The following is a 24,497-nucleotide window of genomic DNA, read 5'->3' as shown; positions in this document are numbered from 1 at the left end:
TTAAATTCCACAAATGGGTTAAGTTTATTCTGTGTATATAAGTCAATACAACTTTTTCCTTTGTCATAACATTTGTAACCCTGAATATTTCAAACTTTGTTGTCATATTTACTTTTCACTGGCAGCAGAGAGTGAAGCATGGACCTAAGGAAAATTAAATAGATTCAGTTCCATGTTTAATGAAGCCTGTAACCAAAGTTGTTTAACCTGTAAGCTAAGGGATCAGATATATCTTGGCAAAAAGACAGACATTGTTGACGAAAACTATGATTCAGTTGTTCTTGCAGAGCTGTTTTAGCCTATAAAAAGATGCTGTCATCCACTAACAAGAAGGAAGAACACCAAACTGGAACCTCCTGCCATTCCTCCTATCCTTCTGCTCATCACTAACCATGGGAAGCAAAATGATCTATCTAATTTGGAAGATTGGAACATATTGCACTTAATTAGTTTGGCCTTTTCCTTGCCTCTTTGCAGAGCGGTATAGTCTTAAGAATGTGTTCATTGTTTCCTCTCCAGTGAAATAATTTTACTGCAATAGATTTATTGATTGTGGAAGAAAGAGCATATTATTTTGAGCAGAAGCCTACTTTCAGCAAAATATTATTTGGAAACTGATTTCATCATTAGTAAAACAGATATTTTTTGCTTCTGTTTTCATTTAAATGGGGCGTGGAATTATATTTGGCTAAAGATTCAATAGAAAGGAGGTGAGTGTTACTAGCCATACATTTTAATAGTAGTGACTATGTTCGTTGTAAATTTACTATTTAGATATAGATACAATCGAACAGTAGATAAAGTTTCCTAAACGTACTAATTAGTTTTGAGAATTCAGTGTGTGTGTGTGTGTGTGTGTGTGCGCGCGTATGTGTGTGTGTGTGCTGCGTGTATACCTGAGACCAAACATTTTGAAGAGAGCATGTTATCCCATGGTGCTGGAAATTATACTCCGGTCTTCTAGGAGAAAAAAGACACCTTTTACCTGGGCACTACCACTCCAGTACCATAGGACTATGTTCTAGCTTTGGTTTGACCAGTAACGAATTCTACATAAAGGATATAAAAAACTTTCTGCTTTACTCCCTCATTTCTCGCCATCTTTCCTTTCTCCCATTCCTTACTCCCTCACTTTTTTTATTCCTTTTTATCTTACTGGGGGTGGGTTATAGTTTGGGATCATGAGTGTTTTGTTAATTTCTGAATCATGTTTAATAACAAAGTTGAGATAATGACTAAGGCTCCATTCTTTTCTAATAGAAAAGAGATCTTAAAACACTTCTGAGCTTTTGGTGACGTTTGATACTTCTAATGTCCATAATAACGTAGCTTACATTCTTTCAAAGGTAAGCACGATTCCTATCATGTCATTGTTTAAGTCAAGAGTGGGGAAAACATCTATCTGCCATCAGTTTCCATCCCTAACCGTGCAGTGCTGAGTCAGAGATCCTTCCAGTCCACAACCTCTTGCATTGACTTAATGCTAGTAAAACTCCCTTTTGCCAAAGGCTTGCATAACTCTCTTAAAAGATTTTTTTTGTTAGAAACTGCTTTTTCATCATCCAGAATGATTAAAGGTGAATTTCTTTCCAAATTCCTTAAATACAAACTCACCAGTTGCAAGTATATGACACTTTATTAAAAGAATTCATAGCTGAGTCTCATTAAGGAATGCAAATTTGTTCTATTAATTAGATTTTGGCTTGACTTGAAATATAATATCCTTGATGTCATAATATAGTGTTTGGCCTTCTTTTCAAGTCCCCTTTTAATACTAAAGGCTACTAGAGCTAAATTGAGGACAAGTTATATGGGGTGTTGCCTCTGTGTTAATGAAGCACTAATTGACAAGCTAGCTCAGAGATCAAGGAACAGAAATACATTCACAGTACATGAAAATGTCCAAACCCACACCTTTTAAAATTAAATAATATGCTGAGAAAGCAGCAAAGAGGTAATATAATAGTCTTGAGAGGCATAATGTTTAGGAAATAACCTCCAATCTTAGAGTTTACACACTGACAAATGCAGCTTCCTTTTATGACTTATTAGCCTTCATATATAATGGTTTACTATGGTGGCCACAGTAAAGTGCTGAAGAGGAAGAGTCATAGAATCATAGAAGACGTCCGTAGTCCAGCACACATACACACTGTGTCAAAGATATGCATGGCACTGTACTGTGCTTAGTTGCTAATTCAACTGTCCTGCAGCCTTTGGCATTATTTGCATTTCTTGAGTTGAGCATAAAATTTATGAGCAGTGGATGTCAGTCAAGCAGTGGCGTCATTTCTACTCCTCCTCTTCTTTCTCCATCTCTTCCATCTCTCTGTGATTCCTGACCTCTTCCAGGAGGAGTTTTACAGCTCTTTTGGACATTAAGGCCTTCCCTAAAAAGGATGAGAAGCAGAGCAGTCAGGAGGACAGCATATTGAGCAGGGAAGACCAATCAACTAGGCTGGACCAGGCCCCAGTTAGACCAGGTGACTACGGGAGCTGGCAAGGCCACCAGGTGGGCAGATATGAGGATCCAGTAGTGAATGTCTAGATAGAGAAGGACCTCTCCAAAAGAGCCCTTCAAGTATTACAGTTCAATGAAGTAGCAATTCTCAGATGATTTTCAGTGAATGACCTTGTGCCAGCTTATTGAAGGTCAACGGGGACTATATAAACCTTGGGGAGGTGAAGGGATTTTCAGGGTGAATGTATTCCACCGGTTGTGGCTGACACGCTGGGGATGCTCTCTTGGCATCCAGGTTCTGGCGACATGACTACATGTAACTCCCTTGAGGGTTGTGGGTAGCCAGCCATGCGGGCACAGAAGCTGGGAGGGAAAGTCCTATTCTTATCAGTCCTACTCCTGCAGATCTCAGGATAAGATTTTCAGTCTCAGGTTTGAGATTTTTCAGGGACTGGACATCTTGACCTCCCTAAAGCTCCATTCCTGTTGTCCCTGTTCAGCGAGCCTATGTGCCTCACAGAGAATAACTTCTTGGTCTCTGTTTCCATACAGGTATCTTTATAACAGTGGAAGAAAGGAAGAAGAGTAAGCTGGGGAGTGTAAGAATTTATTATAAGCCAAAGAGATGTTTCTGAATGTTAGAAACAGTTAAATATTGGTCACTTTTAAAAGACAAATTAATAAGTAATAGATATTTCATAATATATCAACACACAAATTATTTTAAAGACAATGAGATTAAGTAATTTTGTATACAAAGTCACTGTAGAAACATGAAAGAAATGGAAAAAATATTCTAAGCATTTATATATTTATTTATATTTAAAATATAAATAATTTAAATATTTTAAGCAAATGTATTTATATATTTATTAATATATTAATATCGATGTATAATTAACACATTTAAAACATAATGAAATATATTAATATATTTATTTTATATTTATTTATATATCTATATATATTACCAAAGGCAACAGATTCAATGCAATCCCTATCAAAATCTCCAACACAGTTCTTTACAGACATTGAAAGAACAATTCTAAATTTCATATAGAAAAACAAAAACCCAGATTAGCTAAAACAATCCTACACAATAAAAGAACTTCTGGAGGTATCTCCATCTCTGACATCAAGCTACAGAGCAATAATTAGAAAATCTGCATGGTATTAGCATAAAAACAGTCAGCATGATCAATGGAATCAAATCAAAGACCCATAAATAAACCCATCTAACTATTGTCACTTGATTTTTGACAAAGGAGCCAAAGCCATAAAATGGAAAAATGACAGCACCTTCAACAAATGGTGCTTGTCTCATTGGATGTCTATGTGTAGAAAAATGCAAATAGATGCATATTTATCTCCCTGCCCAAAACTCAAATCCAAGTGGATCAAAGACCTCAATATATATAACCTCAATATAACATCAGGTACACAGTAGAAGAGAAAACAGGAAAGTGCCTCAAACTAATTGGCACAGGAGACAACTTCCTCCACAGACCATCAACAGCTCAAGCTCTAAGATCAACAATTAATAAATGGGACCTCTTGAAACTGAAAAGCTTCCATAAGGCAAAGGGCACTGTCAATAGAACGAAAAGACAATCTACAGATTGGGAAAAAAAATTTCACCAATCCTACAACTGACAAAGAATTAATATCCAAATTATAAAGAACTCAAGAAATCAAATACCAATACACAAAATAACCCAATTAAAAATGGGGCACAGAAGTGAACAGAGAATTCCCAACAGAGGAATCTTGAATAGCTCAGAAGCAAGTAAAGAAATGCTAAACTTCCTTAGTAATCAGGGAAATGCAATTCAAAACAGCTCTGAGATTCCATCCCCCACCAGTCAGAATGGCTGATATCAAAGTCTCAAGTGGTAGCACATGCTGGCGAGGGTGTGGAGAAAGGGGATCACTCTTCCAATGCTGCTGGAAGTGTACATGTGAACAACCATTTTAGAAATCAATCTGGTGCTTTCTTAGAAAATTGGAATAACTTTACTTCAAGACCCTGCTATACCCTCTCCTGGGCATATACCCAAGAGAAGCTCCACCATACAGCAAGGACACTTACTCTACTATGTTCATAACAGCTTTATTTGTAATAGCCAGAATCTGGAAACAACCTAAATGTGCCTCAACAGAAGAATGGATAAAGAGACTGTGACACATTTACACAATGGAATACTACTCAGCTATTAAAAACAAAGCAAAACAAAATTATGAAATTTGTAGGCAAATAGATGGAACTAGAAAAGTCATACTGAGGGTGCTAACCCAGACCCCCAAAAGATGCATATGGTATATACTCACCTATAAGTGGATTTTAGCCATAAAGTACAGGATAAGCATACTACCAGGCACAGACCCAAAGAAGATAAGTAATAAGAAGGGCCCAAGTGAGACTGCTTAAATCTCACTCAGAAGGGGAGATAGAATAGACAGAGGTAATAGCTGAAGAGAAGGAACAAGGTAGGAGAGGGGGCACAGAGAGTTAAGAGTGTGGAAATCAGACCTGAGTGGAGCAGGGGAAAGAGGACAGAAGGCCTGCAGAGAAAGGAGAAACTGAGGGTGGGGACATCTTTGTGACAAACTTGAGACCTAAGTCAGAGTAGGTTTCTGGGAGGGTAAGAGGGGCACTCAAGGAGAGACTCCTAGTAGCAGAGCTCATAGAGGTTGAAGAGGACATCCTCTAACTAGACTTGTCTTCTAGTTGAGGGAGGGTAACACCAACACACCCACAAAAACTTTGACCCCAAAATATACCTTGCCTACAAGATGTGCAGGGATAGAGATATAGCATAGAACAGAGGTTGAAGGAATGCCACACAGATGCCTGGCCCAACCAAAGACCCACCCTATGGGAGAGTGCCAGACTCTGTCTGCTAAGCTTGCAGAAAGGAGCCTGTCAGAACTGTCCTCTGAGAGGCTCTACCCAGAAGAACCTAAAAAAAAAAAAAAAATGCTGAACCTCACAGCCAAAAAATGTAGATGTGTAAGGAGCCTTAGGGAATAGTGGGAGGAAAGAGAAAAGGACCTGGAAGTGACAGGAGCTCCACAAGAAAAACAAAAAACAGGACCAACTAACCAGGGCCTAGAGCGGTTATGCAAGGGAAAAGAGCTTTATTCAGGCCTAAGTTCAGTCTATCCACTGTCAGCATTGCAGTGAGTCAGAGAGGATAGCCCCAAGCAGCCACATAGCAGGGTTTTTATTGGGGATTGAGAAAAGACTGGGAATTTCTGGTTTAACAGTTACAAAGCGCTCTCTCCCCCTGAGCTCAGCGCTCTACACTGTGTAGGTGATGGTGTGTGGGCAGGAGCTTGTCATAAAAGGCTCTAGTGCGTTTAGGTCAGAATCCACTCCTTGGTGGTCTTTGGGGTCTGTGAGAGTAGGGCATAATAAAGCACTGTAGAGATGTTGTCTCAGACAAAACTAAGTAACAAGAACCAAGATCTGGATCTCTGATGACCAATGCTGTATCTGGAGTGAAGTTAATGACATAAACACATAAACGGTGAGAAGAAACAAGGAGAGAGAAAATTTGGAAAGAGAACAGGCAGATTAGGTGAATAGTTTAACACACGGGGTGCAAGAGAATGAAGTTACAAATGTAGGGATCTGTCTTATAAAGGTGAATATGAAGATAAAATGGTTGACCTAGAACGCAGAAAGAGGCTGAGTCAATATTCTTCAGTGCAGTGTACAATTCCACACTTAGAGAACATCTCTAAGTGCAACATAGGCCTCTCTTGTTTACTCTATACTTTGTATTAAAACTCAAGCTCTGTTTTTGAAGGGAAGATTTGGAACCATGAATAAAAAGGCAGATTATGTATTCTGGACACACAGTAGTTCCCAAGAAGAATCAAGGGGGAAAATGGATATTAAAAAAAAAAATCCTAAAGTAAAGCAATTCTTAATTTAATAAGTAAAGGGCACTTACAAAATCCACTAAAATCTCAATATATAATGCGCCATATAAAGCTTTCTAAATCAATCCCCTTCTCTAATGAAGAATTAGTGAGAGTACCCTCCCTGCTAGGCACTCCCTTAAGCACTTTGAATAGCATAAAAAAGAAAAGGAAGATCCCTTATGGAGCTTTTGTTCTTGCAGGAAGACAAGGATACATAAATGACAAAACAAGCTTATGTAGGAGGTCCCACAGGAGCAGTGCTCAGATGTTTTTTGACAGACTGAAAAATTTGTAAGACCAGGGAGAAAGCATGAAATGGTTAAATTGTTAATAGATATTTTAGGAAAAAGACCATAGTTCTGGTATGGTCTAGCAGTAACCAGAGGTGACTCCAACAATTTCTTTTTTTTTTTTAATAAATTTATTCATTTTACATCCTGATCATAGCCTCCTTGTTAGTATTTTGGCAGTCTGCTTCTGGGTTGCCTTGCAAACAATGATGTCATCATGTGTCGCTGGCCAGGTAGCTGGCTCCATAAAAGGACCAACCTGCCACTTTGTCTCTCTCTTGGCTCTTGGATCCTGCCCTCTCCCTTTCTCTGTCGGGGTGCCCCCTTCTCTTCTCCCTATCATGTCTAGCTCTCTCTCTCCCTCTTCATCTCCATCTAATAAACCTCTTTCATATAATATCTGATGTGCGCATCATTTAAATAAAAATAACCCTTTGGTCTTTGTCTGAATGTGAACTGTTACTGTGTCTCCTGGGGGATACGCACTGTATATATGTATGCCTTGAAATTGTGGGAGTCACAGCAAACATTAGGCAGGCCTAGGGGAGTCTTGCAGAGGAATGTGGGAAGAATAGAACGTCCCAGAGAGGGAGACAAGAACCCCTCAAGAAAACCAACAGTGTCAACTAACCTAGGCCCGGAGGGGCTTACAGATACTGGAACACCAACCAAAGAGCAATAATGGACTGGGCCTAGGCCCACAACACATATGTAACTGATAAGCAGTTTGGTCCTCTTGTGGGTCTCCTAGCAACAAGGAAAGCATGCATGGGTTATATCTGCCATAGACTAGGTTGCCTGCTTTTGGATCTCTTTTCCCTACCTGGGCTGCTTTGTTGGGTCTCAATAGAAGATGTATTAAGTCATGATAAGACTTGATGGGCTTGGGTGGGTTTGTAACTGGAAGCTCCCCTTTTCTGAGGGGGTGAGGGAAAGGGAGAAGAGTAGAGGACAGTTAAGAGAGGAGAGAGGGGTGTTAGGACTAAATAAAACAATGATGGATGGAGATGGACAGAGAGAGGGAAAGAGAGAGAGAGACATGATAGGGGGACAACGGGGCGTCCTGATGGAGAAAGTGGGGAGAGGGAGAGAGCAAGAGCATAAGAGGTAAGAGGCAGGGATCTATTTATAGCTCTTGTGCAGCTGAACTGTGCCTGCCAGGTGGGTCTACCTGGCAGGCTACACATGATGACATCACATGTTACTAGGCAACATAGAAGCAGGCTGCTAAATGCTAACATAAAGAGTCTAGAGAAAGATTCTTAAACAATTTATAAAGCAAAGAATAAACACTGATTTTATTTCTGGCTCAATGAAATAAAAAGAATGATATAACATTTTCAAGATAGCAAAAAATAGGCTTCATCACATCCTATTCCTGAAGAATCCAACTCTGAGTAGAGTTTTGTACAATATTTTGCATCAAAAATTACCTTTAATGCTTTTAACCATGTCATTTCTGTTTGGGGGGTTTATTTCAATGATACAGACAGAAATTTGGATGTGTTTGTGTGAGAACATTTTTAGTCCAAAAAAAAAAAATTAAGCCAATAAATTTGTAAATAATGTAACTCTGTAAGGTATATCTTCACAAACCAGTTAAAAGGAATGCTAAGCAGCCACTAGGCATAGAAATCATGCATGATAGAAACAGACAGTGGAACTGAGTCTCCTTTATCTCATCCCATCGCTAGCCACGTGACAGCATGTAACGGACTCTTCCTTTCTTTCGCAGCTCCGCTGCAGAGAAGATCTGCTTTGTGAGTAAATTATGATGCCTAGTCCATAAGTGTAAGTGGTCCCCCAAAAGCTAGTATCCACGTGCTCTTAGGTGTCATCCTCTTTCATTCGCTCAGTACAGATGTGTGACTATAACATTTCAGAAGATGAAATAAAAGTTTTGAAGACTCAGAAGGAAGAAGCTAGTCTATATTTTTCATGAAAAATTTCACATCTCAGGTTTCTTCAAAAAAAAATAATAATAACCTATCAGAAATTATCCAGATATATGATACTCTATAAAACGTCTAAACTGAAAAGTTTTCCACATTTAAAAATCCAGGGAGCTTGGTATTCTCTTCCTCTCACCCACAGCAATACCTGACTGGAACTGTGTAAAAAAAAAAAAAAAAAAAAAAAAAAATCTTAGTTAAAAATAATGACAAAATATAATAGCCTAGGTATTTTTCTTAAAAAATTTAAAGTTTATAAAAATATAAATACAAAGATCCTGATGAAAATAAAAAGGGGCAAGTAACAACCAATCAGTAGAGCACAGTCTTGAACACAATTGAACCCATCAGGTCTTCTTACCCACTGTAAGAAAACCTGCAAGATTATGATGAAAATTACTAAAAAAAAAAAAAAAAAAAAAAAAGTACAGAAATAAGACTAACTAAGGAAAGCATGAACAACACATGAAACTAGAGTCTCAGTCACTCACAGCATGGCATGACTTTCACCACTGAGAGGCAAGCCAATACATGTAATGGTAACAACTTATAGATTAAACAATTGTTCAAATGCCAGCTAACTCGGGAGAGACCTGCCACGCACTCGTTAACCTGTGGAGTCTGGTGTTAATGTAAACATTCAACACCTGGAACCTGGTGTCAGTGGTGCCAAGTGATTAATTAATAGTGCTACAGTGAATTTCACAAGTTCTCAGTACTATTAAGTGTGTATAAGTCTTAAAAGGAATCATTTTCTAACTATTGGCAACTATCCTGTATTAGTAAGATACATAGGGTTTCTCACCTAATTTTGGTATTAATTTATACAGGCCCATGGAAATATTTGTATTGATTTTAGGTATATATGCTAAAAAAATTAGCTTCATATGGATAAAAGTAAAGTCATAAAAATATCACTATCACAAGGTGTGTGTGCCTATTTATGATACTCTGCTAAACTTGCAGACAGGAGCCTATCAGAGTTGTCTTCTCAGAGGCTCCACTTAACAATGGTTCTAAACAGACGCTGAGACTCACAGCCAAACTTTGGATGAAGCATAGACAGTCTAGAGGAAAAGTGAGGGGAAAGACAAAAGGACCTAGAGGTGACAAGAGCTCCACAAGACCAACAGAGCCAACTAACCAGGGCCCAGAGGGGCCTCTGGAGTCTGAAGCACCAACCAAGGACCATGCGTGGACTGGACCTAGGTCCTCTCCATATATGTTGCCAATGGCCAGCTCAGGTTTCATGCAGGTTCACTAGTATGTCTGTTGCCTCCTTTTTGATCACTTCCCTGTAACAGAACTGCCTTTCCAGGCCACAGGGGAAGAGTGTGAACTCAGTCCTCATAGGACTGGATAAGCTGGGGTGGGTTTGTGAGGAGGGTTCTGTTTTCTGAGAAGTACAGGAGAGATATGAGAGGGAAGGTAGAACTGGGAAGAGAGGAGGGAGGAATATACGACTGGGATGTAAAGTGAATAAATAAATTAATTTAAAATGATAACTCACTAAATAAAAAATTTAAAAGCTGTGTACGAATTAAATAATAAACACAACTTTGAAAGTAAGGTCAGAGGCAGTAATGGGGCATGCATGCCTCACAGATGCCATGAAAATCAAAACTGTAGGAAACATCGCATTGCCATTATTAAAGGTTATAACAAACAATAACAGACAAAATTAAATATAAGTAGAGATTTTTAAAAATGGATTTTTTTCCAAAAACTTTGGCAGTGATCATTTCTTTGTTATTTTTAAAAATATGACTTTTATATTTGTTTTGAAATGAGCATGATGTAATCTTACATAATGAGCAAACTGCACAGCTTCTCAGGATTCATTTGTTCATATGTCCACTTATGATTATATTTTTAATCCTGATATTTGTGGAAAGTAAATAGAAAAACAGTTTGGTTCAAAATATCTCTATGGGAAATGGATCTCTTAACAATTTTTTTGTTATAATTCTTTCTTTTTTCTTGAAAAGTTAGAAAGGAGTATGCATAGACCTTCACAGTACCAAATTTAAGATATAACTAGAAAGGTCTCTGAAGTTAGACATCTATCTACAGGAAGGATGTGGACTGCATGTGTGCCGAGGGGGACAGGGTGAGCGGACCCTGCCTCTTCAGCACAGTTGTAGCAAGGCCTCCTCAGTTTACACCGTGGCTCAGGCTGTGCTTATCACAGCACAGTGTGTGTAGTTCAGCAAAAGGACTTCTTCCCAAGAGAAAACTCCTGTGCATGGTACTTCCAATTACAAAATGTTATACATGCATCAAATCCAAATATTTTCCCCTCACTGATTAAGTTCCAGAAAGAAAACTCTAACTCTCAGTAGGTTTTCACTTGGTTATCAGAGGACTAACCATTTCTTAGATCAATTTTTAGACTACAATGAAAGCCAATAAAAGCAAAATTTTCCCCAGCTCCCTTAAGAAATAGCCCCAATAACAAGAAGCTGGCATGTCAACATAGTTCTCTATTTTCTGTACTGAACGTAAATGTGTTCCCAAATCCCCTCTGCACATACACTCACCTGCACGTGTGTTGCCTGTGTTAATTCCCAGGGAAAAGGTAGAAATACCGTGTCATGGATACTCTCTCGATGGTGGGCATTTGGGTGAGTTCCCCTGGGACTTCAAATGAGTGTTGAACCTGCAGCAGCAAAGAAAGTCCTCAGAGGTCTTTTAGGAGAATTTATTTTGTTGCTCTACACAATGACAACAAAAGTCACGGTGTACGTTAAGGCTGTGGCTGGGTTGTTTAACAGTGTTTAGCTATTTTCTTGGATATAGTGCAGAAAGAATGACTTATGAAGTTAGTAGCTTATGAAAAGTGACTAAGCATAAGCAAGGGTGTGCCAACCAGAGGGTTCTGGAAAAACATACTGCTCATATGTAGTATTCTAAAAAAGTTTCTTTAAATAAATTGATGTGGTAAGTATCCTCAGGATGAAAACATTTATGGCCCTTGGCATATGCCTCTTTACAGTTTTTAAGGACATAAATGATTAAAACCAAACCCCTACCTTTCGAAAAATTTCCTCTAAATGATAACACCAAGAGTACTTTTTGAAGCAGTCGATGAGTTTGGAAATGAAGAGAGACCCACTCTTGCTTACTTTCCAAGAAATATTATCTGTGAATAAAGGCATGGGAATGATGATGAAGAATGAAGTGTGGAAGACTCTTGACACCATGGTTTAGGACCCAAGTATGACTGGATGCTTTACAGAAGATAGGAGGCCAAAGCTGAGGAAAGCGGAGATCTTGAGGTTCCATAAAAGACACATAGAAAACCTGTACAAACCCTGGGTCATAAAACCACATGCACTTTTTAATAGGCAAAGCCAAAGTTACAGCCTGCAGCACACAAGCCCTGTGAAAGAGCAGGGTCCTTCCAGCACCAACTTAATGTTAGGGAAAAACAACCAACTCTGACCAGTCCTTGCTTCTGTGCTTCTTTATCCTGTGTGTTTCCAGCTGTATCTTTTTGCGTCTTTTTCCTATTGAGTAATGCTCTTTAAGAAGACCATTTCTCGGCCATTTGAACTAAGCTTTTGCTGTTAAAGCACCGAGTAACAGTTCTCTAACTGCCATTTAACCAGCATCTTACTGCCAATTTTTCTTTTATTGTACTCAGACCTTTTCTTCCTTGATAGCTCCTTTCCACAAGATTCTGCTCACTCCTCTCTGGCTGTCCCTTGCCACCCAAAAATTTCAAAGCCCCGAATCAGTCTCAGTTATTAGCCTCACCTGTACCTGGTCTGCCATTAACGTTAGAACTTATCAGCTCTGCCAACCGCATGGATAACTCGGCAGTCCTTTCCTTCATTTTTCCTTCCTCTGATCTGATGAGTCAGGCACAATAGCTAGCCCTTCCATCCGTAGTCTTAATCTCTAAGAGTTTTTTTTTTTTTCATCCTAACTCCAAGTATTTTTCTCACATTATTCTCAATTTCCTGTTGTTGTTGTTTATAATCTATGTTTAACATTGCCAAATATTGTTTCGACAACTGACAAGTTCTGAACTCAGTTTTTAAGGCAGATATATTCTGGGAAATACACAATTGCTCAACTCTTTATTAATCGTTTTACCTTTATTAATCATTTACCTATGTCACGGCCATCTCAAACTTTCTTGCAAAATCTCTTCTCTCTTTCACTTTAAAACAGTCACATTTGTTAACATTTTAACTTATAAAATATCATAGAATATTTATAGTAGATCCCTCCACATAGGTTTGTGAGAAATAGAATTTTAACATGGTACGAAACAAGATAGTACAGTATTTGGGGAAAATAAAATATCCTAATTAAATAACTTCACTGTAAACATCTTCTTGGATAGTGTATCACCTCCATATTTCCCATCTCTTCCCAAGCGATCAATTAACCAGTGATTATATTAATTTCATGTACTAATTGCTGGAACCGATGACTTGCCTCACTCCACATTGTCACTATCACCTCTGTGTCTCAGTGCTGAAAAAGCAGTCTGACCTGCTTCTCGGCATCCCATTGAGAGTCAAATCTGCATTATGTCATTGTTTAAATTTCCCCAAAGTTATTACCATAAAAGGTCATGTAAGATCCTCCCTTATCTGGCCCCTGCCTCTCCCATGAGTCTGTGCTTACACAGCTTTGTCTTTTCTTCTAAGCTTTTCTATTTCTCAGGCCCTCTGTACACTCTGTTTATATCATGTGGAACATGCCCCCTTGATGTGGATAACCTCTTTATCCTGTGAGCCAAATATTCCTCTATAGTATTTAATGCAAGTGACTATTCTGTTACAATGTGCCGTGTTTTCCTTCCGGTAAATGTCTGCCTCACAAACCTGTGAATTAGCTCAGAGAAGTGAGGCTCCACATCTGCTTTCATTGTGGAACACGTATTTTCCACTAGCCCAATTCTAGCATAATATTTTGCAGACACAATTCAAATGAAATAGTTTTTGTGTACTGTGCTTCATTTCTACCATTTCCACGAGTAAACACTTTTTCAGTGTTCTTAACAGATCAAGTATACTTTTGAGTTTCTTTTGTCTGTTAAAAGTATAGAATTTTCCTTTTAAATAAAATCTCATTAAAATTGCAAAACATAAATAAGTACATGCGTGCCTTATCTAGGTGTGGATGGCCACTGTTTGTGCAGTCTTCATTCTCTGCTCTGTACCTGGAGAGTCCTCTCATCTCTTAGCTCAAATACGAGCAGAAGCTACATCACCATGTTTTATTGGAACAGGTCGCATGTCAGGGACACTGCAGGCACACAGAATGAGAACTCTGCACATTAGCATCTCCAAGTGATTCCTACACTCCTTAGACCTCCTAGTCACAGAATATGAAAGCAAGGAATCATGATTTGTGCAAACTGGTCTCAAGTTGCCTTGCTCTCTAAATCCTTGATGGAGTCTTGTCGCAGATGGGTATTTAGAAGGACATTTGGCTGCATTGACAGCTACTGGGAATGTTCTGTTTCTGGGCGGTAAGTCAGCTTCATGTAGTCACCTGTATGACTCAGGGAGCTCATTGATCATTTGTTGGCTACATTAATGTGAAGTCAGACATTTCAGTGTTACCTAATTTTCAAAAATTAAATAAAAATAATATGCCAAGAGTTACTGTAGTGTGTGCTGTGAGCCCAATATATTTTCTGGCTGATTTTTAGAAAATCACAGGGAAGGTTATGCATCAATATGTCAGTAATATATTTTAAAAACAAATCAAAGTGAAATATCATTAATTTTTATAGTAAAAACATTTGAATTGATATCTTTGCATTGATAATTTCTGAACAAATCTAGTTATGAAAACCCAAATACTTGAAATATCTCCATCACTAAAAACATCCAATTAGACATAAAATGTTCACTAAAAGTATATTATCTAAGTGTAGCATGTTGCATAAACATATTCAGTACAAATGAAGTCACTTACGAGGGGTAGAAGACTTAAAAGCAATAAAATCCTTTTCCACATGGGCCTTTGTTATGCTCTTATTCCATTTATAGTTTAGCTTGCGCTCATCATTTGTATCAGCAGTGGCTATTCCTTTGCTTGTGGATACCCAAATAATTCCATCTTGACCTAGGAGAGATGGCATGTTTTAAACAAATTTAACACACATTCACACACACACCTACACATTCCATAGAGGTAAAGTATATCTGTTGCCATTATATTCTCATTTGGTACATTGCATTATGATTTTATTGAAAATTCAAATATCTATGTGTATATGTTGTATGTGTAGCATGTACATATGCGAGTGCAAGGCATCCATATCCTTGTGCAAACTCAGAGGCCAAACAAAATGTGTCAACTGTTTCACTCTACCACTCCTCAGCTTATTCTCGTGACAGGGTTTCTCACCGTACCTGGAGCTAATCAGGTAGCTAGCATCAGGAACTGGCCTGTCTCTACCTTCTATGGTCCTGGGGTTACGTGAATACATGCTATGCCTGGATTTTCACACAGGTTGTTGGGATTAGTTCTTATACAATGAGCACTGTTCCTCACAGATCCATCTCTCTGGTCCTAAAAGCAGATTATTTAGAGAGACTGCCACTGACCAAGAACAATACAATACACACCATGTTGACAAATGACTGGGACATTTCCCTTTCTTTCTTTCTTTCTTTCTTTCTTTCTTTCTTTCTTTCTTTCTTTCTTTCTTTCCTTTCTTTCGACAAGCTTTCTCTGTATAGCCTTGGCTCTCCTTGACATGCTTTGTAGACCAGGCTGACCTCAAACACACAGAGATCTACCTGCCTCTGTCTCCCTGAGTGTAGGGATTGTAGGAGTGCACCACTGTGCCTGGCTGGAACATTTCTTACTATTCCAGGCTACTTACTGTCTGTTTAAAACATAGGAAATAGATAGTTTCTTTTGGACTGGACACATGGATAATACATAAGTGTTCCCCCCATTTATCTTCTGGAGCATGAAATGCACATGCCAGACTCATAGAAGAAAGTTCAGCTGACTCAGACTCACTGCCTCTGCAGGCCTGCATGATGAGGACCTTGGGTTTGTTTCTCAGATTCCTACAGTTGGAGTTGTTGAAAATTGTGAAGATGGTGTCGTCATGAAGAACATCTGGCTTTCTGTTTCTGTGCTTCACCCCACAGATTCCTTCCAGGATGCCATGGGACATAAACACCAGGAACGTGCTATCAGAGGACTGGTGCTCTGGACGGCCAGCAAACTCGATTAGTTCAGTCTTCATTTCCTGAAAAGACTCTAGAATCACTCTCAGTGTATTCTCCAAATAAAGTTTGCATCTGAGTAACATAGGAAGTTCACAAAACAGATAAATAACATCTAGAGTCAAGTGATTTTGGCAGAGGATAGTTGTAAGAAAAAAAGAGGTTTTACCTCTGGTCAGAAAAAGTATATTCATAAAATATGAACATTAGTGGGATTTTGAATAGTTTCTAACCCTACGGTTTTATGAAGAATCTTGGATCTATAAAGACTCTGAGATAAATAACACAATTATGTTTTGGGAAATTCTCATTAAAAAATAGGCAGACAAGTTTATGTTGATAAAATTTAAAAATATGAAATTTCTTGATATCAAGTTTTATATTCTTTAATTGCTTTAGACAGAACTGAGATTTGTATAATTCTCAATAATTAGACATTTTGTTCTGACATTGTTAAAGCCTCATATGCTTATTCTCTGGGTCATGTAATTTCAAGGCCCAGAGCTTACAACATCAGGGAATATAGACACCTAGACTAGCACTTTAAAAAGACCACCTGTTTTGTCAAAATAATGTTGCAAAGTATTCTTTGAATACTTTCTATGAGAGGACAATTTGGAGAAGGTAGAAACCCAGGAAATCCTATTCTGAAGCAAATATATTTCCTATACTGTGACATGAAATTTGTTCTTGTTGCTACCAAAAGTAGCACAGGCAAGGTTGCCCTGATCTTTGGGGTCATTACCTGAGCTGTAAGGTTTTCCTTTAATACAACTGAGTATCCAAGGTTATGAAGTAGTTCTTGCATATTCAAAATGTCTACCTCGGCATCATCTCTATCAAAAAGGTAGTCAAACTTTTTGTTGCAGATGATGAGGGCCAGACGTGTTCGGCCTTCCTTCTCCATCACTGGATATATCTGCAATTAACGGACCCAGAGTGATTAGATGAGGGACCCTCGTCATGCCTCCAAAAACATACAACAAACAAAAACAGTTGCAAGAATGTTGCTGATGGAGTTATGCTCTTCTGAGGAAATGATAGGACTTGACTCAGGTACTGTGCCTGAGTCTGACTACTGATGTGACTTGGATTATGTGGTAGAGTGGACTTGAGGACATGTCTGAGATGAGATTAGAAAAATGGGAAAACTAAGATGAGTGTCACTTGATTAGACAAAGTTCAACGTCCATTGTCTTATGTGAAGGAATATGTCCGCAGAGTCTGAACGGGTTAAGTCCAATCCCCTGGATCCAAAGCTGATCACCTCTTTTGACTTTTCTATCTTCATCTTACAAAACTGGTCATGAGGACAAAGCTTCAATGTGTCACGGGCTTCTGTGCTCAAAATTTCCTGAGGAGCTAAAAGAGAAAACAGAACCAAAAATCTGAAATGGCTTATAGTCATGCACATATGAGGTTCCTATGTTCCATTGGTCTGGTGCTCAAGGCTGTTCCTCAGGAAACTAATAAAAGGAGAAGAAGACCTCCTATATAAAAGGACTGATGCTAAAGTTCTTTTGTTGTGCTTGTAGTCACTCTTTTTTATTTCTGTTTATCACTGAACCTGTCAAATTTTGTACTTTTTTAGTGTTTACACATTGGCTAGTCTTTTACAAACAACAACAAAAAATTATTAGAATCACATAAATTCAGGATTCTAAACTTTGTAAGGACGTTAAGTTTCACTTAATTTAATTGAACTAGTAATTGATATTTTATTTTCTACTCTTGTATTACGTTTCAGGCCATTCCAGTGACAGGAAGCCTATGTCAGTTTAAGGAGTTCTTTACTGTTCTAAGTGTTATAAAATATGCACCCTGATATCTGGACCACCTCTCCCCACAAAGTTCTCATGAACTATTTTCTGTTTACTGATTGTAAACTTAAAACAGGAAGAAGCCTCTAATCTTTGTATTTCCAGCATGTAGCCTGGCAGTAGAAAAAAAACACTTCACTACTAATGACTGAATATTTTCAATTTGCTGAAAATATTTGTTTTTATTTCTTTGATTTTCCAAGGGGCAGTGAACCTCTTGGTTTTAATGAACAACAAATCATTCGTTTACCTGTGCCTATCTATTTCTGTGTTTTCTCTTAATCCAAAAGAAAAGATACATACTTTGTAAGGACACTGCTTCCCTTTCTGTGTTTGATTCCACACCTCACTCACCTACAAGAATTTTCCTGGGATACTTACTGAGCATTTTGAGCTTCTCTCTTCCTCTTTAACTTCCCTCTCTCTTGCTCTTCCATAGTATATTTGATTCTATCAACAAATGTTAATTTTTACGCAGAAAAGCATATAAAAAGGGAAAGTATGAAAGGGAAAGTTGAAAGTATGAAGGGAAGTGACTACACACAAACATGGTAACACAGAACAGAACGATATATACAAAGACATCAAAAAGAATGCAGCATAAATGACAGATACGAAAGGGAAACGGGGTGTTAATGTGAAGTGGAGTGGAAGGGAAGAAAAGGGAAGAAAGGACAAATGGAAGATGAGAAGTGGGAGACTGAAAGTTCTCTCTGGAATCACCTTTTTTTCCCCTTTTTTTCTTTTTCTTTTTTACATTTTAGCAAAAAGGGAGAATCACATTCTTAGTCAAAAAATCTATTTTTTTATATTTCTCATTGTCTGTTTTGATGATTTATGATATGCAAGCTGAGATGAAACAAACAGCTTACTCACAAAGCATTGCTTACTATTCTTACATGGTTGGAGGACATTTCAGTGGCGGGTGTTAACTTCGGGATGATGGAGCTGATCCATGGGTCTATATTTTACTGAATTTTTATGGAATGACAACTCTTAATGAAGGCAGTTTTGTGAGACACACACGAACACACACACACACCCACACCCACACACACACACACACACACACCTACCACAGTAGACTCCTTTTCCACTGAGAAGAGGATCTAGGCAGTCCGTCTCTGACTCTGAACTTAACACCTTCACTTATTTTACTCCTGGTTTCCTACTTCAGAGTGAGAGTATAGCCTTCCATATGGACCTGTGCCATGTCAAGATCATTCCTGTATCAGGTCTTTTACCCTGAACTGTTTTGCTCAACATTTTCACACAATAACCTTTGCAACTTTAAGGTGTATTCTAGCATATCTCCTCGTTGGGGTTGGCCTTAGCTAAGCATCTGAGCATATACCTTTCCTTGGCTATTCTCAGCCCTCAACCCATCCTTAACATGCAATTGTTTTCTTTAGTCTAATTCTTTTTTTATATGTTAAATGAATTTACACTACTTCCTATATATTTATCATATATCACCACTCACTAAATTATAAACTCAGTGGTAGGGGGAATCTTGATCTTGATCTGTTATTCTTACTGTTATACAAACCAAATATTGAGAACACAAGTGCATTTTTTTTTCATTTACTATAAGGCATATACATAAAAATGACAAAAGTTTTATTCTTTAGTTTGTCAGAACTTCTGAAAATATAACATTCACACAACACTATCACTCTCCTTTCCAGACAAATGGAATTCCTTAATAAACCCCAGAGTTCATCAGTTTCTTCGGTGAACACAAAGAATGTATAACTCATACCGTGTTAGGTATGTTTATATAATTATATATAAACTTTAAAACACATTATACATATGTGCTTAACCACATCTTACTTGTGCTGGTACTTTCTGAAACCTTTAGCGTTTTATAAATTTAAGATGTTGTTAACATCATTTAAAAACATGGGCTATGTCAACGCTAGTGATGGCTTTCCTGTATGACCTTTTTGGCTGTGACCCTAGCCCCATAACCCATAAAGGATTTTAAAATTTGCATTATCTCAAATAGCATCAGCATAGACCCTGGGATCAACATTACCTGTCAGCATAGGCTGTGATGCATGGGCCACGCCAGCATTTGCCTTCGTTTCTTCATCTTCCTCCCCCGCTCTGCATTCTGAAGAGAAGTGGAAAAGAAAGATCTGAGGGACTTTTTAGAGGTAGAGGTAGAGGTAGAAAACCCAGACTTCTGAGCCTCAGTGATGTGGTTCGCTACTGTAATTCAGAGAACCTATGACCCCACCCCCTTCCCCAGTTATAAGCAAGACCTATGAAATAGAGGTTTGGTGCAGTTACCTATCAGAGATAAAGCAGATGTCTGCTCTAATAAAGCTTGTCCATCATCTTTGTTGTCTTCAATTTCATTTTCAGAGTCTGGAGCGGATAAAGGAAGGGAGTATCAGAACTCTGTTCCAAAGATGTTTTCTTCTTTATTCATTTGCTTTTAAAGTTTTATGTGTTGATACTTTGCCTTTTGACCATGCCCATCCACCACTACTCTGAGACCGAAACAGGATAAATACACCTTACAAGTGAGACGTTAAGGGCTCTGTTTGCAGTAAAGATAGTTAACAAATAAGTTCAAGTCTGCCTGTGCAGGTTAAGGTTCCTGTTTGTAGTTAAAAAATAAGTTCCTCTTTGTCCAATGTTACATTCTTGCAAGTTAGTTTCTACTTGGAATTAAGAATAGTTTCCTATTTCTTAGCTCTGATGTAAATTACAAAACATATTTTCAACCTACACTTTAAGGCCACACTGACATGGTGCAAATCTTTACCCTTGTCCCTTCCCTTTCATTGTGTTTTTCTAACAATGTGTGATAGGCAGCTCTACAACACCTACAAACAATGTATCTCTCCTGAAAAAAAGGATCTCAAGAGGCCATCAGGGGCTTCTCTGTCAAATTCCTACATCTCGCTGCTCAGTCCTGGGTGTACCCAAAGACAGCCTAATTGAAACATTGTGAATTTAGTCTTTTCTCCTTGCAATTCTCAGGCTTAACACTACCTCCTCTAACTCCTGTTTGCTTCCCCGTTAATTACCCCTCTAGTGTCACGTCCTCCTTTTACTTTTTATATTGTGCTATTATTATTAATTTCTAAGTCCAAATAGTGCTGCCCATTTGCTCGTAAGTGTGTGGCCATTCACTGTATCTGAGCAACCAGTGGCCATGTCACCAGTGTCCAGTGACTCCCTTTCCTTCAGAAATTATATAAAGATTTTCTTCTCTGGAATTAAGCCACATCTAAGAGAAGAGAGTGAACTTCTCCTCCCCTTCAGTTCGACATTCTATGTATTCATTTCAAAGAATGAAAATGTGTAAGACCGCAGTTCCCTAAGTTGTTACCAGGACATGAAAGTAGAGATCAAACGGTTTCTGTGGCAGACTGAGGCATGGGGCTAGTTACCTAATGGAGAAGGCAGTATAGTCAGTTTCTGAGGTTCATCGTCTTCATCATCAGAATGAAATTCTGAAACAATATGAACAGCAGATATCAGAGGAAATCTAAATACGTATCTAAGGTCACATACATGGAAACCTAGCACAACACTGGTCAGTAAATGATCATGCTGCTCTTTGAACCATGGATGCTCAATCTGTTCTCCGAGCTTCAAGCTTGTTTATTAGCATGCTGGCCTCTTCCAAATGAACAAATGGAGGCACAGATTCTATGAAGCAAGGACTTATCTCTATCACGATCATTATATAAGTAAACACGTAGCCAAAATCTGTAACCAGAGATTCTCTTTATCATTTATTTTTTTCTGACAAAAAGATGCTTGACTGTATTCAACAAAAATAACACAGAAGAAAATGTCAAGAATTTGAGAGATATATTTTCCATAGCACTTGCTGGGGTAGGATCTGTGGGCCTGCAGACTAAGCACCACTGGCCACCTTGTGATAAATATTTAGTGGAACACATAAACACCCACTGCTCCTCTGTAATTGATGCTGTCCTGCCAAAAGAGAAAATCTGAGACATGACGGAGACAACCACAGGCACAAAATCTATAATGCTTACAGTTTTTAGGGACAAATTAATATTCCCTAAACCTCAAATTCTGGTTCTTTTTTCCTTATTGGTTTGTTTTGCTTTTCCCAGTAAAAATTAAAGCAAAGATTTTTTTTCTCTGGAATTAAGCAACATCTAAGAGAAGAGAGCGACTTCTTCCTCCCCCATTCAACATTCTATATCTGAGAATGAGTCTAAAATCTGTATTATGTGATCAGAAGCTTAGACCACTAAAAACCCTATTTCGGAAGTCATCATGACTGAATATTTTCTGAGCATCCGCCATCTGCCAGATGTCATTTCTTGCATGACCAATATGCACTCATAAATAAAGCAGCCAAAAAGGTCTGCCTTATAAAGACTGTATTTTAGCAGAGCAAAACGCAATAATGAAATGAATATGTAAATTCCATTGGGCAGTTATGGTGCAATTGCCAAAGGAGAAAATAAAATATTTAAGAATAGAAAAGTAGTTGTGGTGAATCTGGGGTTTTTAATCCGTTAAGCAAATAGACAAGCGACAGCCAGAGGGTTAGACTTCACTGAAAACAGAAGTAAAGACAGAAGCCTCGTGGACAGTAGAAAAGGAAGGAGCTGATGGCATTTTGGCCAGAGCTACTCACTTAATCTCAGCTGTTTCTTGGAATTGACAAAGTGGCCTGCAAGTATTTTGCCTGCCATTTCTGTTTTCTCAAAGATGTTCTCAACGAGGTTCTCAGCATTGTTAAGGATGAAGCTTGCACCTTCTCCTATTCTGAGTATTTCATCTCTGTTTAAAACATTCTTTTCCACCAAGTCATCAAAAACCCCATCCAGCATGTCCTTGGCCAAACCCTTGATCTTGTAGATTGGATCTCTTTCATGTATTCTCTTGGCTGTCAAAATAATAACATTTAGACACGAAAAAAAAAGTTTAGATATGTTTATACACTACCAGCTTTTAAATTCATATAAAAATCACCTGCTCGGCTAAATAAACAGGACTTCCTGAATGGCATTCTTGAAATTTCTGCTTCATACATCAGGATGGGATCCATGGGTTTTCTTGTTGTTTTTCTATTCTTTTTTAAAATTATTTCTTTCATTTTTTGAGATTATAATATAATTAATCAGGTGATGCCTGAGTGACAGTTTCTCCAAGAACCGGGTAAGAATTTATCTTGTTCAACCCTCTCCAAGTTTATACAGGAGGAAGTGGAGGTTGAGAGAAGAAAAACACTCCATGAAGCAATTTAGCAATAAATATCTGATGTTTTGATGTATCGTTCATGACCCTTCCAAGTTTGCTCATTTTTTCGTAAATAAAATGAAAAGACATTTTAGTTCATATATGGCATAGTGAACTATGAACAAATTAGAGCTATGTGGTGGTTATATTGCCAGGACTCCTAGATGCCTCAGTGTGGAGATGGAGAAGTCGAACTAGCTGGTTTTCTCGCTGCTGAAAGTAGTTCAGATACAGAGCAGAAAGTTGGAGGAAAGACAAGTTTTTGTTGAATAGTCTCGTTTTCTCACCCTCACAATAAAACACCTCCACCGTGGGGGAACCTCAACTCAGTGAGTCAAAAAGCATGCTTCAAACTACAGAAAAAATATTAATACGTTGGGTCTAGATAAGTTACATTTCCCTCACTTTTCAGCAGTTGTAAAGCACTAAGCTGGAGGATTGGTGTTTGCGCTCCCGCTTCTACCGGTGCTGTTAAAGCCTGTCCACTCAGACTTCCATAGCTCTGTTCTGATGGAGCCCCTCCACATCGTTATCTGTTCTCTCAGAAATCCGTCCAGAACTCCCTCAGCACAACCATAAACAAAGAAAAGGCTCACTTACCCGCCATGGCTGTGCAGGCTCTCTGGACATAAGAAATAACAAAAGTGAAAGCGATCTCGGAAATGGTCTGCCTTTCCTTTCCAGAAACATACCGATGGTGCTGACTCACCGGGAAACTCCAGCTTTACAATTTCCCTTGTCTTTGCCCAGAGAGCCAACCAGGGATTCCTCTGATAAGCAACATTTCTCCTTGACGCAATGAAGTTTTCTGACTGAAAGTGTATAGTCACACAAAAATTCATTCTGGGTCCTGCCTGTTTTTAGCACAGTTTAGAAATGCATTGTGACTTCTTTTTTTCCCAGCACCTCCCTGAGCTCTCACCTAGATGGGAGACCATACCACAGAGCCACCTACTTCACTCAGAATGTGTCGGTCTGCTAGGCTTCAGGGGACAGAGATGCTGACAGAGAAGCCAATTCAAAACCCTGGTAAGTAACCTTGTTTCCACGTCTCTGGGTCAGCGTGTTTATCTGTCAGTTTCAGAGATCACTTATCTGGAGATGCCAGTGCACATTTTAGGTTGGCTAAGTGGGCAAGAGACTCTTTCCTTCTAACTTTTCAAATTCTATGGATAAGTGATGGTAGTAAAAGTTAAATAAGAAAATGTTTATCTAAAAATGAATGCTATACTGCTGCTTTATGTTCACGGCTCAAGACAGGACATGTTAGCTGCTTTCCTTGTGAATTATTTCCTAATCCTTGTAAAATACTTAACACAGTTCTAATGCTGTTGACTTTTTACATTAGCCTTCCATCGGTAGCTGTCTTTCCCTTACTTACCGCAGGAGTTAATTGGTGTGACTAACATACCAACTTCAAATAACTTCTGTGCAGTTCCAGGCTCTGCCTTCACAAAGCTTTCGTACTTTTTCCAGCTTGGGTACTTGAACATCCATGAAGATATTCTGGTAAATTCTAGGAGAAGATAAAGCAGAAGATGGACACGCAGCTGGACCTCTCCTTTTCTCCTTTTTAACCACCT

At 38.5% G+C, this 24,497-nt stretch overlaps 1 protein-coding gene across 1 annotated transcript; it reads right to left on the bottom strand.

Annotated features, from left to right (window-relative positions):
• Positions 1-23,585, bottom strand: LOC129682962 (caspase-12-like). The gene is given in 9 exon segments (XM_055615559.1): positions 1-2,390; positions 11,174-11,292; positions 11,666-11,775; positions 14,577-14,726; positions 15,636-15,870; positions 16,593-16,724; positions 16,726-16,766; positions 22,310-22,561; positions 23,515-23,585. Coding segments are annotated over 8 exon segments (1,026 nt in total). The 5' UTR covers positions 23,522-23,585; the 3' UTR covers positions 1-2,390; positions 11,174-11,193.
• Between the last annotated feature and the right edge of the window lie 912 nt (positions 23,586-24,497).

The sequence above is a fragment of the Psammomys obesus genome, unplaced genomic scaffold (genome assembly GCF_907164565.1).
Source record: "Psammomys obesus unplaced genomic scaffold, mPsaObe1.curated_primary_1811, whole genome shotgun sequence".
Lineage (NCBI taxonomy): Eukaryota > Metazoa > Chordata > Mammalia > Rodentia > Muridae > Psammomys > Psammomys obesus.
Note: the sequence above shows the minus strand (reverse complement) of the source record. Positions and strands in the feature narration are given on the sequence as shown.